Source organism: Nestor notabilis, unplaced genomic scaffold (assembly GCF_000696875.1).
Source record: "Nestor notabilis isolate BGI_N333 unplaced genomic scaffold, ASM69687v1 scaffold2447, whole genome shotgun sequence".
NCBI classification, from domain to species: Eukaryota; Metazoa; Chordata; class Aves; order Psittaciformes; family Psittacidae; genus Nestor; species Nestor notabilis.
Window position 1 is genome coordinate 129,866 of NW_009934934.1, and position 18,724 is coordinate 148,589.

At 37.2% G+C, this 18,724-nt stretch overlaps 1 protein-coding gene across 1 annotated transcript in view; it reads left to right on the forward strand.

The window, feature by feature from the left end:
- CADM2 (cell adhesion molecule 2) overlaps positions 1–18,724 on the forward strand; it is a gene marked incomplete at its 5' end in the record, with an annotated part of 173,812 nt that overhangs the window by 51,967 nt on the left and 103,121 nt on the right. Inside the window, 3 exons of the mRNA XM_010017566.1 lie at positions 2,375–2,527; positions 4,906–5,043; positions 10,678–10,848. Of these exons, the coding sequence (XP_010015868.1) occupies positions 2,375–2,527; positions 4,906–5,043; positions 10,678–10,848 (462 nt within the window). The remainder of the gene's footprint in view (positions 1–2,374; positions 2,528–4,905; positions 5,044–10,677; positions 10,849–18,724) is intronic.

The window sequence follows — 18,724 nt, forward strand, 5'->3', positions numbered from 1 at the left end:
TGATGCAGGTGGTTTGTATTTCAGTTGCTTTTTTCTCTACCAGTAGGATCAAAATGGTGTGCTATTAGCATCATCTGTAGACCATTTGTGCTCAAGTGGCATTCATTACAGTTCTTTATAGTTCATGAAATTCTGCACATTGCCCATCTGTAGAAAAATATTTCAACAGCTACATAGATCTTTATCACAAGGCAGTAGCAATTGAAAATTATAACAAAATAAAATATGATGTAAGATGATACACTGCATTATTTTTTAAATAATTTCTGATTAAGGGGAGGCAAAAGTCACCATTTCTAAATTATGAGGTACTGAGGGGTTTTTATGGGGGGGCTTTGTTGTATTTCCTCTGCTGTTCTCCATATTTGATATATCTGGGTGTGGTGATAATCAAACCGTTTGGAAGCACTGGGTCATTTTGGAAATTATATTTTATGAAAGATCAGTGATGTGAAACTACCATTCTTATGTCTGCTCAGTTGGCATCTGACTAGAATTGAAAAGCTGAGAAAGGAATTCTGAGTCCCCATCTACTTCCACAGAGATAGCAACAGCTTCACTGCTGTGAGGACTTTTGGCTAGTAAAACCACAATCATCAGCTTTGCCTGCTATTTGGGTTGGTAGAAGCTTGCTTCTATGTACTTTTTGTTTTCTTGAGCTTGTTTCTTTGGCTGTTATGTCAGTGTATTGGTATACACGTAGTTTCTCATATTGTGACTTTTGTTTTGCTTGCTTGTTTGCTTTAATGTTGCATCTATTTTCCACCATTATATGCTTTTTAAATTACATACTACATGATAGATTTCTTGTTGTGGCTGGCCAGAAGATGTCTCACTTATTTTTGGAATGTTACACGCAATCTCAATCACTTTGATGGGCCTTCGACCAGCTAATAGCATGCTTGTATGTTAGGTCTGCTTAAGCTGTCACCTGCAGAGAGTAAGTCAAGCTTTAGCAGCAGGCCTACCTCTAGTAACCAGGGAATTCAGCTTGAGATGTCTGTAAAGAAACCTGAATGGTTGTCTTAGAAGACAACAAATTCAAGTCACATTTCTGCTAAATCTTCGTGTTAGCTGCTTATTTCAGTGTAAATCTTCCTGTATTGACAGCACTTGGAGAGCCTTACAATGGGACAGAAACACACATTTAGTTGCAAAAGCAGCACAGTAAAGCTGTGTTTTAATTATTGGAAGATATAAATGTTAGGAGAAACAAATCTAAGAGTGTTTGGGGACTGGAGAGAGAGCTGGGTGAGAACAGCATTAGGGACTTGAACATCTTGGTTCTTCTCTCAAATTAAAGCATAGCTCTCCCAGTAATTATGACAGTCCCATTTGACTTGTGACTTTCAGAGGCTTACTATAAAACCAGACTCACTGAAGATTCAAGTACTGTCAGGTGAAAGATTTGAATCTAGAGGTACACAACAAAACTTTCTGAGTTACAGAGGCTTTTTTACTGTTTGCTTGGGAGAATTACGGTGTTTACTCACTTATGGTACAAGCATTGCTATGCTGCAAATGACTTGATTAATATGTGTAGATTCCCGAAACAGCTTTACTGCAGAGAAATGGGATGTTTGGGAATGTTTTGACTGGTTTTCAGTATAAAAGGTGGGTTAATCTAAGTATGGGCTTTAAAGTGTTTAAAATTTTAAAGCATTACATTTTGGATTTCAGTCGGTCGACCTGCTCCTCTTCCCTCAGTGATTTCCATGCAACCAAAATTTTGTTAGGAAGGATTTTCTGATAGCAGATCAGATTTTTAGTCATAATCAAAGAAGTAAAACCACTATACGCAACAACATAAAATCTTTAAATGTGTTATGTATGCATGGAACTTTCAATATAGTCAATAATAAGGTATACCCTTACAGCATTCGAGAAATCTGATATTCCAGCTCAGTATGAGTAGTAATGGATATGGGAAAAACCTGTAGGCAAGCTATGCAATGTTAGACTTCGTAGTTGAAAACATAGTTTGTTTGTAAATGAAACAGGATTCTCAATATTCACCCACATTTGTAAATATAAGAAAAAGAAAATGTTTTTAGGGAGGAGCTGGTTTAGGCATTGAACAAAGCTGTTTGGGGAGCAGAAATCAAAGTTAATGTTGGGTTATTTTAGAGAAAGGTCAAAGGTAACTAAAGTCCCTCAGTTTCTAAATTTCTGTACAAGTTTCTCAGTACACTACCCTAAAGCGTGTTGAATTCTTGTGCTTTATTCCAAAGAGAAGCAAACTACTATGCATAAAGACAATTGTGACCATATCCCTGTATTCTAGGGAATGATTTCACTGGGCTACTTCATAGCCCATAGAGCACTTTGTTAATATGCTCTTTCTTACCAAATAACATGAACTTTTGTTTTTCAGCTCTGAGGGACAACAGAATTGAGCTGGTCCGAGCTTCATGGCATGAACTGAGTATCAGTGTCAGTGATGTGTCTCTGTCGGATGAAGGGCAGTACACCTGCTCTTTATTTACTATGCCTGTCAAAACTTCCAAGGCTTTTCTCACTGTTCTCGGTAAGTTTAAATAGCTGAGTGTAAGAAGCAAGTGTTAAACTTCTTAGGCTTTTGGCAAATTATGATAAGAATGAACTTCTCTAAAGCTTGGCAGAAGATAAATGTAAATGTCTGATCTTGTTTCCCTGATGTTTATTGTTTCATATTGCTGTGCTGAAAAATAACATGACTCTTACTGTTTGCACTGTGGCAGGGTAATGAATTAGGGAGCACACAAATACCAAGGTATGAGTGCTCCATAAAATGGACATAACCTCTACATCCCAAGCACCAGAAGTGCAAAAAAAGGTGCATGTGTTCATCTCCTAACAACGTATTGCATAGGGTAAAGTGGGGAAAATCAGAAAGCATGAAATCAAAACGGGCTTTAGAGCTTTGTCATTTTTCCTTAGCTGTGCATTTTCTTGGCTCGTTCTGTTTTCTTTTTTTGCCTATAAAATGCATATTTTCACTGGGTTTTCTGCTTCTTTTATACTTCATCCTCTAAGTGCTCTGCTGTTTTCCCCACAGGTTATAGATACACATAGAAAAACAATAGATTTCAAGAGATGCCAGGAAATAAAGTTTCTGCTCCAAGCTTTATATGATTCTATGAATGTCAGTAGCCCAATCAGCCAAAATTGCTATAGTTCATTGAAACACACCTGTGTACCTAAGAGGTTATATGATTTTAGAGATTGTTTTTTATTCTCTTCTCTTTTTCCTGTCCCTGAACTTGACTCTTTCTTTTTGTTTTTATATGTAGACAGTCAGACAGTTGAATTTAATAGGACTAATGTGAGATGTTCTCTGCACCAGTAATATTCACATTAATCCAGCCAGGGAATTGGTTTTGTGCATAGGATATGAAATGTATCTCCCTTTCTGTCCCCATGAGACAGTTGTACAAAACGCCTCACAAGGTTGCCATTAAGGACAAAAAATACCCACTCAAAGCAGAATATTCTGGAATAACAACTGCCTATGGTTAATCTTCTCTGTAGAGAGTCATCTTATGATCTAAACAATAGATGGGTAGACCGGTTCAACCTTTTAAATGGCAGAAAGAAATAGAAGGGTGTTACAAAGACAAAAAAACATCTAACCACTATTTATCAAGCAAAGTGACTTCATCTTTCACGGGGCTTTTAGATTTACCTTCCTTTTGGGGGAGGGTTTAGTGAAAATTTCCCACCATCAGCTACTTACCTTCCAAGAAAGGAAGCTCAAGGTTTAAGATGCTGATCTTTTTTCATTTTGTTTTTGTAATTTTCTACTTCAAATTAACATTTGAAACTCTTGGAACTCTTTCTATGTGGGAAGGGTATATTTTCCCTTGAAATGTATTGCATCTTTTAATCAGATAAAGTATCCTTTTATGTACTAATAATCTCTTTATCGACTACTCTGTTATGGATTAGAAGATTTAAGTGTCAAGGTATTATAGTAGACACCATTTTCTGTCCTGAAAGAGAGGAGTAGATTTATTACACAAATGTACTGTGCGATAGGTACTGCTGCTTGGTTTTTATGTACGTAATCTGTCATTTTGGAGAAGAGATGTAAACAGAGCAAATTGTGAAACACAGGGCACAGGATCAATTACTCTGAGTGATCCCTTTAGCTAGACACAAATATGAATGCGTCAAAATGCTGCAGATGCAAGTTAGAACAATGACATTTTCAGAGATTTTAAAATTAGGGTCATCAGTATCACTTTAAAATAAGTTAGTCTTGTGTTTTCAGAAGCCGAGTGGATTTATACATGCAGTGATTATATTTTTGCCAATTCTTCTTTCTAGTTCCAAATTCCATATTATGCATATAGTATGTCATGATCATACAAACTTCTCCAAAGAACTGGGATTCAGCTGAGGAATTCTCCATCAGCCAAAGGAATTGTGATTGTAACTATTGTCTGAAGATAATGGATGAACGAACTCCTGTATTTATTTTAATCCTCATTTTTCCTTGGATTTTGTCTTAAAATCTTCATTAATTCATGCTTAAACATCTGTTCTGAACTTAGATCAGTTCAGCTTTTTGTTGCCAGTCACATTTTATTTTCACAGCTGTACTTCTGCTTGCTGTGCAGACCAATTTAAACCTTATAATAACAATTCAGACTAGAACCTCGTGCAGAATATACGTAGATAAGATGGTGTTTAAAATGCAGTCTGTTTCCCTTAGAAAACTAGGTAATTTCTATTTTCTTTAAATCTTTAGAATCAACTACAGTTGAGATTGGCAGCTTATTTGCAATAGGAAACAGGATTCACTGACAAGGCAAAGAATTATTTCCAGAATTTAGAGCATATAAGGAAGTGAACTTGAAGTTGGTCGTATATTCTTGTCTCTGATAGCATCAGCTGCTGCCATGTTGCTTGTTTGCTTGTTAGGTGTTCCTGAGAAGCCACAAATCACTGGATTTACCTCACCAGTTATGGAGGGAGAGAGGATGCAGCTTACTTGCAAGACATCTGGTAGTAAACCAGCAGCTGACATCAGATGGTTCAAGAATGACAAAGAAGTTAAAGGTATTTAAAAGAACTTTGCTGTCATTTGGTCCAATAGTCAAAACTATACATTATACCTTTTTAATTCATGTTTGTAAATGAATGAGTGATAGTTTGTAAATTGATTGTGAATTACTGGAGTGGTCATATAACCATCTTTTGGGGTTTTTCTTCAAATGGTAGAAACTGATGTTTTGAATCGTTTTGAACTCTCTTCAGCATGATAAACTCAGCTTCATAGAGAAATGTTTTGGGGATTGTTGTTATCACAGCCATACCACTCACCTGATATTTTACCTTTTCATTTCTTTTTGCCTTTCTAATATGACACATGTCTCAGTTGGTCAGTTGCCAGTTTTATCTTACACTCAAAGTGACTGGGTGAGGCAGAACCATCTGGTTGAGACAGGAGATTGCTTTTCCAGTAGGGGAGCTATTGGGCCTGCTCTGCTGAGGAAGAGTCAGGTTGTAACAATTGAGGGAATCTCTTTTGGGAGACTGGGAACCTGCAGCTGAGGCAAGGATGATGAGAGTCTGTGGTGAGGAGCAGGGAGAAAATAGACTTTAAAAGGGCTGAGGAGAAATTCACAGGCACTGGGGAGAATTAGACAAAGTCTGCTGTAACCGAAAAGTCATGGGGTGACTAAAACCAAAGCTGAAAGTGTGGATTTGCCTTCAAAGATGCAGGAAGATAGGAAGGAGTCACATATAAAAGCTACCTATTTCCTTTCTGTCTTCTCTTTCACTTTTTAAGTTCTTAAAACTTAGTTTTGTAGTCCATGTCTCAGAAATGCTGTGATAATTTAAAATCCTTTTTGGCAAATGGGTGGGCAAAGCTTCCTATAAAAGAAGGCTTAGTCACATCTACCACAGCCAAATGAGGTGCCCATTATAGAGCAGATGAATAAAAATGATAAGGTACTGGTATTTATTCATGTCACTTCATTGTGCAGTAAGACCAGATCAGTAAATGATTCAAAATCCACCTTTTAAGTGTAGCTTTTTTTTAATATATAAACCAACAACAGTAAAACCTCAACGAAGCAACAGCTTTATCTGCTTTGTCTCATATTTGTCTGACATTGTGGATTTTGTTAGCTCAATAAACTGCCTCAAGCAATTTTTCAGCATTAATTACAAAGTCCATTAATCTTCCTTTACTGTTCTCCACCACAGTTCAATGTACACAACCAGAGCTGTGATATAAAATTGGTAAATAAAGGAGATTACAGTTGATTGCCCAAGGAACCCAGTCAGTCCGTTCTAGAGCATATTGAAAGACACAGGAATTTTAGGAATCTGAAATGTGTTTGAGCACTTGTAACAAGGATAGAAAAGGAGGAAACAGAGAACCATTCTTTCCAGCTATTCGGAAATTACTGAAAGAAAGGCATCCAACATACTTAAAAAGGAGAATTTGCCAGCACGGCTAACACACATGGCACAGCATAGGTTCTGTCATGCCAGAAAGATGATAAGATGAATATATAAATTCAAGACATGTAACTATTGAAAATTACTCTTAAACAATGTCCGTACTATAAGAGAACCACTGGTACAGCTGACCCAACAGCAAGACAATACTGAAGTAAGTTCTATTTAAAATTCTCTTTTGTAATCTAGTGTAAGAACTTTGCTGCTCTTTCAGCATGTCGTTGGAGTCAGGCAGTGATTTGATGATTTGACTCTTTAACTAATTTGCTCTTCTCAACAGTTTCCAAAGGGATGTGTTTTTTTTAAAGAAAGGGTGGGGAAGGAGCAAAGAAGATGTGTGAAAAAGAATAGTAAAGAAAAAGGAAAAAAGAAATAATCCAGAAATGAGAGGAAAGTACTGAGCACATTCATTTCAGTTTAGTTTTCTAGGTCTTCTGAAGAGCACATTGCCATTTCGCAAAGGTTAAAAATAAAATAACCTAACCAGTTTGCAGTGGCATCAGCAAAAGTTACATTAGCTTTGTGCACTGTAAAAGGTGAAATGATAAATCTGAGAAAATAGATATGAAATTATATGCTAATGCAGCTGACATTAAAGGTTAGGAGTTCATCTGTCTAGCACCAGTAAATCCAATTGTGTTACAGTGTATTATACATGGCGAAAAAGAATATAAATGATGCATTGAGTTCAGAGTTGCACCAAAGGGGAAAAAGGCATTCTAAAATTGTAGCTCCATTACTATTACTCAAAAAAGGAATCATCATCTGGTAAAGGAATACCATTTGAATAGAGTAAGTGTTAGTAATGAGAGAGACTGAATATGAAGTACTGAGTATCATGCCTTTTACTTTAGTGTTCCGCTTCATATATGCACCAAATTAACAAAGAGATCTGCAGTTTAGCATTTTGGTGACGTTTCTTGAATATTATTAAAGCAAAAATATTGGAGAAGCTAAATACATACTTTTGTATTTAAAAAAAAATCTGCTTTTCCAACCAAGTTTGTTACATACTATTTTAACAACATTATGTAAGAAATTAATTTTAGGTTTCAGGAATGGATTATTTTTTTCCCTTAGCAAAATTTGGCTTCAAAAATACATACAATAATATCAGTTTGTTTTGTTGCAACAGACTAAGACATTTTGAATTAGTTTATGTACTTTTAGTGCACACAAAGAATTCAGAGAGGCACTGAAAATTTTGACTTGATAAATCTCTAAAACGAAGATGAAATTTTCTTAGACAAGACCATTGCACATCAGAATTTGATTTTCAATGTAAACAAAAATTGTACTTGTCATGTGAAAACAGCAAAATTGTCTTTTTAAAAGATGAATATTTCCATATGGATGTTCCAAGTATGTGCCTTTATAAATAGTTGACAGTGAGCAATGAATGATAGACATTCTATAATTTCTATTTATTTTCAGTGTCAAACATCTATACTTATGATATATAAACTAATATTAATACAAGCATATATATATGTGCACCTATTTGATAAGAGTCATAGAAGTGCGTTCATATGGCCCAACCTGTGTTCAGTGGTTAGATCAGGTTGCTAAAGGTCTTCCCCAGTTCAATTTTGGAAAATCTCCAACGACAGAGGTTCCATAATCTGTCTGGTCTAGAAGTTTCAGTATTTGAAAGCCCTTATTGTGGATAATTTTCATTATATATAGATATTTCATGACATAAAATCAGAATTTGCCTTGGTGTAACTTGTATTCATTGCCCCTCAGCTTTTGCTGTATGCCTCTGAGAGGAATATGTCTTTTTCTTCTCTATGACCATGCATTTGATACTGGAAGGCAGCAGTCTGATCTGGTTTTAGTCTTTTCCTCATGTTGAACAAACCCAACTATCTTAAGCTGTCCTTGCGCATTTGCCAAAATCTTTCTTGTACCTGAAAGCTCCAAAGTAGGCCTAGTGCTCTAGATGCAGCCACATGTTGAATAGAGGAGAAAAATCACTTCCCTTGACTTGCTGGCTATGCAATTAATGCAGGACAGTGGCAGTGATAGCCAGAGAAAGTGTCTCTGTAATGGATCTTTTTGTTAAACCTTTTTTCAAGGGGATATTTAAGAGAGAGGAGTAGAAAGGAAATACATGAAATAATTGACTACAGTAGGCATATATAAATTTCTGTAAAAACCCTGGGTAAATATCCTGAATGCTGAACATGCGGTAACATACTCAGTACCTGATTGCCACTGCTCTTACATCCAGTTGGGCTTACATTCAGTTAGCATATATTACAATCACACCATTACAACATTTTGCTATGAAGAAGCATCTAAGAAGATACAGCTGATAAAGCAGACAAGCTAAACATTTCTGTTGATGAGGATGTCAACAGTTTATAGAATAGTGTCACCATCCTTTTTATGGAGGTAATTAACTCTAAGAATTGAACTCGTCCAAACAATAGATGTCTAGAGAAAGGCTTCTAAACATCTGTTTAGGAAATTAACTGCCTTTGTTTTTCTAAAGGATTAAGCATCCACAACCTCTCACTGAAATGAAAGTTGTTGATGTTTTCAGGAGCTGTCTGTCCTCCAACTGCAGTCAGCAAGCAAAGGGATGTGTACATTACTTATAAGCAGACAAGTATCTATATAGGTGCTTATTATTCAATTTGGAAACCTAACTCTGGGAACAGAGTCTCAATTGTTTGCTTTAAATATTAGTGAAGACATCTGTTGTTTTCATTATAATAACTTTGCTTTAGCCCTGCTCAATATTTCTCTCACCTATGGATCCCTAAATATTAATAGTCACCATGGCAGAAATTGAAATCTCTTAAAGCTTAACAAACAAAAAATATATCAGACATAAAAATGCTTGTATGCAAGAAATAATTATTTCTTAGGGGAAAATGCTTGTATGCAAGAAATAATTATTTCTTAGGGGAAAATGGAAATTGGGTAAATATGTGGTGTCTTCATCTATCTGGAGGCAATAGAAAAAGACCACCTCTCTGATTTCAGAGGTATTTTTAATCTAAAAAGATGTAGCTTAAGCCATTTAAGATTTGCTTTCTAAAACTGATATTTCATTGAAATTTTATTTAGGTCATCTTCTTCTCTAATGGGATTTAGTATAATTTGTAAGATGGAAACGTCTCAGTTTTTCTTTTTTTGGGCCACAGAGGACATACGCAATCTCAGTGTAATCAAATATATGTATGTATTTATATATGTCTTGTAAAGCTTTCCTTGTAAAAGATCAGTATAATGAGCTTACTATTTTGCTTAGATAAATTAAAATCAGTAAGTATTATAAGTAGTTGTGAACTAAACGAAACAATTCTAAAGCATGTGCAAGAAGATCTCATGTTGCAGTTAATACATTAATCTTCAGTTCTGATCTAACATGTCTGTCATATAACAAAACTTTATGAATTTGAACCTTAACCTTGAGCTGAGTTGAATACTTAAACATAACTGTAGGCTCCCCACACTTTAGTATCTATCTGGGCTGAAAAGTGTCAGAGACTTTAGCATGATACAAAGCAGTGAGCGCAAGGTCTCTGAAGTAATTTTATTTCCAGTCTTCTTTGGACTTGTCTGTAGATTCCAGTAGACACTGTGACATGCTCTGTTCACAGTTGTTCATCACCATCAATAGCTGTACTTTGGTTCAGTTTAGTTCAGAAATCCGCATCATTCTAGCCAAACAACAGAACAAGCTGTTAATAAAGTAAGCACAGGATTAATGTGACTATATGCCTGCAACCCTTAGTTTACATGGCTTTAGTAATACCCATGTATTAGTAATAAGTTTTGTAATATCTGTGCATTACTATGAAAGGTTATAAGCATGGACACAGGAAATGTGGTATTTAGTGACACTGTGAATGCAGAAGGAACGTGAGGCTGGGATAGACACCATTTTTGTTTCAATGAACTGCAGTGAAAGTTTATGTCAAATTTGAACCTAAACTTAAGCGATAATGATGAAAGGATTTTCCCTTTGAGTGAAGTAGCCTGTAACCAGTTTTAAAATTTTCCTTTTCAATATATATATATATTCTGCTCTTGCAATTGGAGCAAGTTGTGGCATAACTGCAGTCTGATTTTGTTTTAAAGCGACCAATACAGATGTGAAAGATTTCTTTTTTTTTCCACATGTGATAGATAATTTAGCTTTCTAATGCTGGACTCCTTTTCCCCAAAACATTGGAGAGAAACTTGTGTGTTTATTCTTTCTTTCAGACGTTAAATATTTAAAAGAAGAAGATGCAAATCGGAAAACATTCACAGTCAGCAGCACGCTGGATTTCCTAGCAGATCGCAGTGATGATGGTGCAGTTGTAAGTTGCAGAGTAGATCACGAGTCCCTAAACTCTACACCTCAGATAGCAATGCAGGTTCTAGAAATACACTGTAAGTAACACACATTATATATGCTTGCTTTTATAGTTTTGTTTCAGAGTTTCTGTTCTGGGAAAATAGTAAAAATCTCTGGTACTGTGCAGATGGGTAAAGTCTTTCTTTTAGCCAAATCTCCGTTCTGTATTTCGTCGGTTGGTTGGTTTGGGGGTGGGGGACATTGTCGTTGTGTTTTACAGGAGTAACTCTAAGAAGTTTATTGGGAGCTTTACCAGTGAAAGCACTATGGGACCGAGTTCCTGGTTTGCTTTGAGAAATGGTAGCGTGGAAATGCATTTATCATTGTAGCAATGTGAAGGAGTTCGTAAAAATCGAGGTCATGGTAGTTCACAGTTCTCCTTGAAGGTATCTAGAAACAAGGGTATGAAGAAGCAAAGTTCTCAGCAGACAGCCTCAATAACTTCAAATTCTGTTAATGAAACTGTTTAATGCTGTTAATAATACAAGTCCAGGAGGAAAAGCCCTTTAGAATTTATTTTTAGGCCTTGTCTTTACAGGATGTAGCTCTAGATAATCCAAACTTCAGGTGGTTTGTACCTCTATGTATTGGTTTATTTTTTCCAACAGTATTTCTGGAAACTTGATGTCTTCCACAGTGCATTGTTTCAGAGTTGAATGAACCTGCCTATGTATCTGTGTGCCCTACTCTGAAGTAATGCTGTCCTTTGAGCCATTCTTTTTTTTCCACTTACAAACTGTGAGACACTCAGGAGAGCACTTGTTCACCATCAGATGATGTTTTCATGTTCACTTGCATTATACCCACCATTCTTCAGGGTACAGCTGTTTGGATTTCTACAGAACAACTGTGCTTTGATGATTCTATGATTGCTAGCTGGCAAAACCAGGCATCTGCGAACTACCGTCAGACCAGGTGAAGGGAAGAAACCCTTCATGAATCTTGTATCTAGGGTAGGTGTAATCAACCTGTTATAAAGCAGACAAGCTTGTCCATAAAGCAGACAAGCTTCCAGTAACTGCAACTAGTTCCTGAGATACCATGTCAAGGACTGCTGGCACACTTAACTCGTTTCTAAACAGCGACATTTCCATAAGCATCTACGACTCACCGCACATGTAAAATGCAGTAATAGCAAGAGCACTCCATGCACAGAAGCTGACAGTATTGCTAAAAAAGCCATCTGCAAAAAAGTCTGAAAATGAGGAGGATGTGGATTAGCGCCCATAAGTAGTATGTACTGAAAAAAGCTGTTTTCTGAAATGTTCTGCCCAGCATTTTGCTGAAGGAGATCAAACCCTTTCTTCAACAAATGGCTATTAAACACCTGCTTCCCCTAACATGTTCAAATGACATCTGCACTAGAGACTTGGATCCTTAACAGCTTTATTTCCTTGAATTCTAAATCCCACAACCATCAGCCACTGAGCTGGCCCATGCCATCGCTTCTAAATTGCCTGCTCTTTCTTCAGTGCCCTGCTCAAGATGGTGGCACTAGAGGAGAGGAACCAAATTGAATGAAATAGTAGGTAGAGAAATAAGCCAGCTATATGAGGTTTAAAATGAGTCACAGTGACTGCAATGTAGTGTGATTCAGGATAAGGGCACAGTTCTGGTTTGCGTGAGCATCGTAAGATCACAAGGTGATGAAGCCTTTCTGTGGTCTTGCATATGTAAAGCTTCTTGAATATTTGCTGTTTTCTTCTGATTTGCACCCTAGGTAGCTGTAGGGTTCATCTTCCTGTTTCATCATGTTTTGGACAAGACTCTTCTCTCTCTTCTGTGGCTTCACTGGTTTTCTAACAAGGACTGCACTGGGCATTTACAATTACTAATATGCTTTATGTTACTGCCCCTTCAGATTGCCAACTTGTCAAAAGCCACAATGCACAAGTAATTATTCTCTATCATGCCTGCTTGCTCCATTAATTTTCCACCAATCAATCTAATACTCTTCAGCACTAATATAGAGGCATAATGCATGGAAAAGTAAGCGAGCAATGTGCCAAAAGAACTTCAGGTTTAGAAGAGAGGGTAGAAATAGCATTTAAAACTGTAAAGAAAGCAGTATTTCAATATTGGTGACAAGGAGCCTAAGAACAGGCTATTATTGTCCTTTTCTTACCACCTACATCTCCATGGTCAACATACTCAGAAGTCTTACACTGGGCGGCTTTCTAAAGGAAACTATAAAATGAGAAGGAGATTCAGGGAACTAATGATGTAAAAAGCTTTGAAGGAAAAAGAGGAGAAGGATGATTTGCTATATCCCAAAGACTCTGAATGGAGTACATCACACTGGAAGTGGGCCCCTTCATTTTATTCTCCTGCTATTGCTCACCATCATTTGTGGGTATTACTGCAGTCACTGGATTTTTCCATCAATCCATGGGACTTCAAACATAGGAGACATCCTATTTGTATTAATGAGAGGCATGCTCACAGGAGCCAGTGTGAGTTGACCCAATATATCCTTAATGCCACCTGACAGCAGTTCAAAAATAGTGCTGACAAAGCAGATGGATTATGGGACACCATGAGAAAAGTCAGGAGAATTTGTTAATCTGACGTCCTGTAGGCTCCAAAATCACGAGCAAGTAGTGAGGCATTGCTCCACAGGGCACTTGGTCTGAATGTCCCGGAGACATTTCTACTGAGCAGAGTGCTCTGGGAGAATGATAAGCAAGTGCCTTAAAATGGACAAACAGAACAGCACAGATGAGCATCAGTGGGGCAGAGAACGCATGCACAGTGATTGGGCATCACCCACTGGAACTGCTTTTGTTTTTTAAACACTTGCCTAAAATCTGAAGGATTTTATCTGTGGTGCAGTGATGCTCCTTACCAATTATCAGTGTATCATCACAGGCTAGAAAAAAAGAACAATAATACATTGTCTAGCCATTTCTGTCCTGTATAATTATGCTGGAAAGTAAAAGGCCTTCTTTGTTTTAAGCAGCTAGCCCCTGACAATGGAGGAAACATAATGGCTTCATCAAAACAGAAAGCACAAAGAAAAGGAAAACGACTGAACAGTAGGAATTACAGGACTGTGGGTGATAGGTAGAGAAAAAGGAAAGCAATGTAATGGGTGGAATGACAGGTTTTTATTTATGCCTAGCGAAAGATAGAATAAAATTAAATCTGTCCTAGACAACGAGACTGTATGAAACAGATATTTGTAATAAGTCCGTGGAGAGATGTAGATAGAGGTGCTTATGAGTCCACACAGCTGTTTTATCACCAGCTTTAATAGGAAGTAAACTTAACAAAACGAAAGCCAGTAATGCCATCAGCAGCCATATCAATACAGAATATACTTTATTCCCTCTTCTTCCCCTTACACAAATCTTAGCTTTTGTTAGTGTGATAAAGCAATCAAATCAGCTTTCCCCAGTACATGAAATGAAGCTGAGGACTAAACTTGTAAGATAAAAAAGGTTTTATTTTCTTCTAATATGTATTTGTGTGTATAATAGAAATAATGTCTGAGTCCTCCTGCCACTCTTATTTTTTTAATGGTTAGGTCTAGAAGTAGAGATTACCTGTATGATTTATAGCTTGACCAAAAGAAGGATATCTTGAAGGAGACCACGATCAATCCTTCTTTTCACAAAACTTTCCAGATTAACTTTGGAGACATCAAATATTAAAATAATAGGGATGCTGTAGGGTAAGCATACTATACCCCACTCCAGACTGTGGGATAATAAGCTCCTCCAGACTTTTGAGCTTTATTTAACATCAGTGTGTGGTGCGTCTCAGAGTAGCAATCCTGTTATTCTGTATATCGTGCTCTGTGTACTGCAGGGCAGCCCAATTGCCCAAGTCTTTGTCGTGCTGAAAGGTTTGGCCATTATTTAGTTTCCGCTTGGCCAGCAGAGGTTTGTGGTAGCATGACACTGCTTGCTGAGTTTATTTTTCCTCTGACCCTTACTGCCAACAGTAAACGTAAAATAGACTTGTATCCCCCATGGCTTTGTTCTGAAGTTTGCTTGTCAGCCTAGCTGACACTGGTTATTAAGAAGTGCTTCTTGTAAGTGATAAATGCAAATCTCAAAGGGGTATTTAATTTCATTGCTTACTTTTACATTCAAACTAAACTAAGAATGCATTCTTTGTTCCTGTATTAAAGAATCACAGGTGCAGCACTTCAATTTTAAGAGCTTCTCAGTACAATACTTACTAGATTGTGTACTGGAAGTCCTCATGCACACTCCTGAAAAGAGATTTTGAGGGCAAGTACAAATACTGGTCCACATCTGGGAAGTTAGTGAATTCTCTTAGCCCTCTTCAATGTCTCAGGTACATCTTGTTTCCTAGAAGCAGCATCTTTGCATTCCTCCAGGTCTTACCAGAGCAGAAGCCAGCCAACACGCTGCTTCCTACTTGAACAGAGTGCCATAAAATTACCCGGTGGTTATTACCTTACCTTAGTGAAGATCCTCTGACTACAGTAAATTACCCAGCAGACCTCAGTAAAAATTAATTGTGTAAGTCTGCCCCAGGGGCTGCTCTCGAAGCTTTAAAGTGAAATCAAATCATTTGAACTTCAAACCTAATCATCGTGATTCTAAAATGGCAGCTGTGATGTGATCCGTGCTAATGGACTCCATGAGATTTCGCTCAAAAGCTGACCACACTCCCAAGTGACAGCACTAATAAGCTAAATATGTGTTATGTAAAGAAGTGTCTAGAGAGGCAATTTTGAGTAAATTCTATATTGGCAGACACAGATGTGCAGTGAATTGTCGGTCTGACAAGTCTATAGCCATCAGCTAACTTGGTTCTACAGGCTATTCCAACAGTGTTTGTGTAATAGGCCATTTCTCCATGTGTGGGTTGTTATTAGATTCTTTTGCAATGAACATCTGAACTTGACTTTAAAATCAGGCAGCTACTCCGAGAGAATGTTGGAATTGTTGTCTGGGAAATAAATGTATTGATTTTGAATTAAGCAAACAAACCACTTTGAATGCAGCAAAGTACAGATAGGCAAGTCAGCAATGCACTTGTGCAGCCATGTAGAACATAGTGCGTGTGTGTGAGTGTGGAACAACAGCGTGCTACTGGGATTTCTGCTGTATTCACAAATGGAGGTTTCTCTGACAACAGGATGGGTTTAGATTTTCTGCTGGTGTAGAGCAGAGTAATTTTATCAAAGATAAAATCTTTGATCATTATAAAATAATAATATATATATAACACAATAATTTAATATAATAATTTGATAATGTAATAAGAATATAATAATTTGATCATTATTATAAAATCTTTTATCATTATTTTTATTACACAGTTTCAAGTTTTTGTTGGAACCCAGTTTCTACAATTACACATTCTGAACAAAAATAAGTGAAAATATATTAAATATATGTGTGTGAATATGGAGATACGTGAAAATGCACAATATTAAATATAGCATATAATGTACAGTCGTATAGTACTACATGAAATAAGGTGTTATAAAAAGAAAGCAAGAAGAGGGACATGCATACTTGAATGTTAGACTCTATGCCTATGAAGAATGCTTAAAACACAGTTGCATGTCAGAACAGTATTTAGAGGGGAAAAAATACGTGTCATTCCTTTTGTTTCAGCTGTGTGGCTGAGGCAGACCAGTTGTGTTTCTGAAGCTGGTCAACTAAGACATAAGATTTAAATTTTCTTTCAGTGTGCTGCTTTCTTTTTACTTACTTTAGTTATTTTTCCCCAACTTTGTGCTTAAAAAACCCTTCCCCTTTCTGGAACTAGCTTGTACTGTCTAGGCAGAGAAGATCTTTTGTCATAAGTAAAGAAAATATGGGAGTTAAAAGACATTTCCTTCACAGATGCTGGTTTTTCTTGGTTTCTGATCAGTCGACAGCATTATTGGTCATTCTCAGTTGCTTATGAACATCTCTTCATTACACTGTGTGACACTCTGAAAGACACGCTGGCTAAAAGTAAAATCTGGAGATATTTGGCATGATTACACATTGCCTCAGTCTCTGTAAGAGTAGTCTGGCAAGAGATACATACTCGGAGTCAGGAAGTGGTTTACTAACTAGGATGATGAGGTGTCACATACAGCCTTCCAATCTTTCACTGATTTTTTTGACAGGGACCCAAAATTCTGGACTAGCTCAAATAAATATAGATAAACTATGTTTAGTCAGGAGTGAAAATAACTGGAGTGCTTGTAAGAACTGCAACTTGCTTTGGCTTTGCCATGAGAGAAAAATGTTAATCTAATGATATCTTTAGTCAATAAGCTCAAGCACACAATTCTCTTACGATTTCTGATACAGTGAAAAGACACAGATTTTCCAAGGGCATAATTTTTTTGGGCCCTAAAAGAAAGAACTCGCTTGAGATTTGCACATCCAGGGCTTTGCAGTTCTCTATTCCAAATTGGCATGATTTGCTCTCTTGCTATAAGCATTTTATCATAGAATAATTTGAATGTTTGGGAACCGTGAACCCTCAGAAACCTCTGGAACTTGCGGAAGGTGGCTAGTATCTCAAGCTTAAACCTTTCAAGAGTAACATGATGGCACAGATGCAGAGGCACTTGGCCCATCTTGTTGCATACTGATCATAACAAGTATCAAAGAAAATTTCCCTTAGAGAAAACAGATTTTTTTTTGTTTCAAACCAATATACTTCTAATATTTTCGGTGGCTTTAATGCTTTGTTGTTCAGAGTTCTTAGACCCAGCTCTAGGAACAAGACCCATTTAGGTTGTGTGTTCTTTTTTCTAGGGAAACAGCCTGCTGTCATCATCGTACAGCTAGTTAGACACAACCTTTTGGAAGTCACTAAGCCATTATCAGACTGTCATCTCTTATCAGTCCTTCTGCTAAGCGTACCTGACAAAGCCAGATGTAACAGGCCACAAGAGGGAAACCCAGAACAATTATTATATTGTTTTAGTGATTTGTCAGGACTGTGGGTGCTGTTTTTACACACCTCTCTCTGCTTCAGACACCGAAGAGTGCTGAGTTTTGCTCCAGCACAGGCTTGTTTCAGGGATCTCTTTTATGTGTGTCATTTATCTTTAGCAATGAAGTATACTTCCCATCCTGAGTTAATGGAGGGTAATAGCTGGTTAGTGTAAGATACCACCAAGCATCTTGATGACCTGGACTTGGCTATAGCAATACTGTTTTCAGGATGTGCTCCACTCTACAGAACAAGGGGCCTGGGCCTCAGCTTCTTAGATCTCAGCTTTTTAAGTGGGTTTCTCTGTCTGACCTTCATTTCACAACTTAGATGGTCTTATTGATTAAAGCCACTTCTTGTTCCTGCCTAAAAAGGAAGAAGGCTATGTTTTCTGTGTGATGTGAAGACAGGACCTTGTTCACTCACAAACCCTCCCTGTCTGATCATAGACAATCTCTGTAAGCCTAAGAAAGCTGGGGTTTCCTTCACTTTATTGAAGATCTGCCAGCTGCTTAAATCCTTCAGAAGCTCATGAAGAGAAGCTAGATGTTTTCTTAAATGGCTACCTCAGTCTGAAAGAGAGGTACCATCTCTTGAAACTGATGCTTCCATCCTTTAGAGGTCAACTGTCTGAGTGGTGTTCCTGCTTTTCTCTTTCAATGTAGATGTTCTGATGCACTGCTGTGACCTTGAGAATGGGAGAATTTTCAGATTTTCCAGTTAACTCCCTGTTATATTGTGAGATAAGTTTACTCTATACACGTTCGGGTTTCCACCCAAGATGCACCCATGTTGAGATACTCTTCTCGTATTTTACCCAAACATTTTTTTCTTTGGTGGGTTGGTTTTTTTTGGGGTTTTGTTGTTGTTCTTTCTGGTTTTTTTTTAATTCCTGAATCATTGTGTGAATGTTAATATGGACCATAAATATATCTCAATGTTCTTTGAATACTTTGGTGACCAGCTTTCCATTTGGTCTTCCTCAAA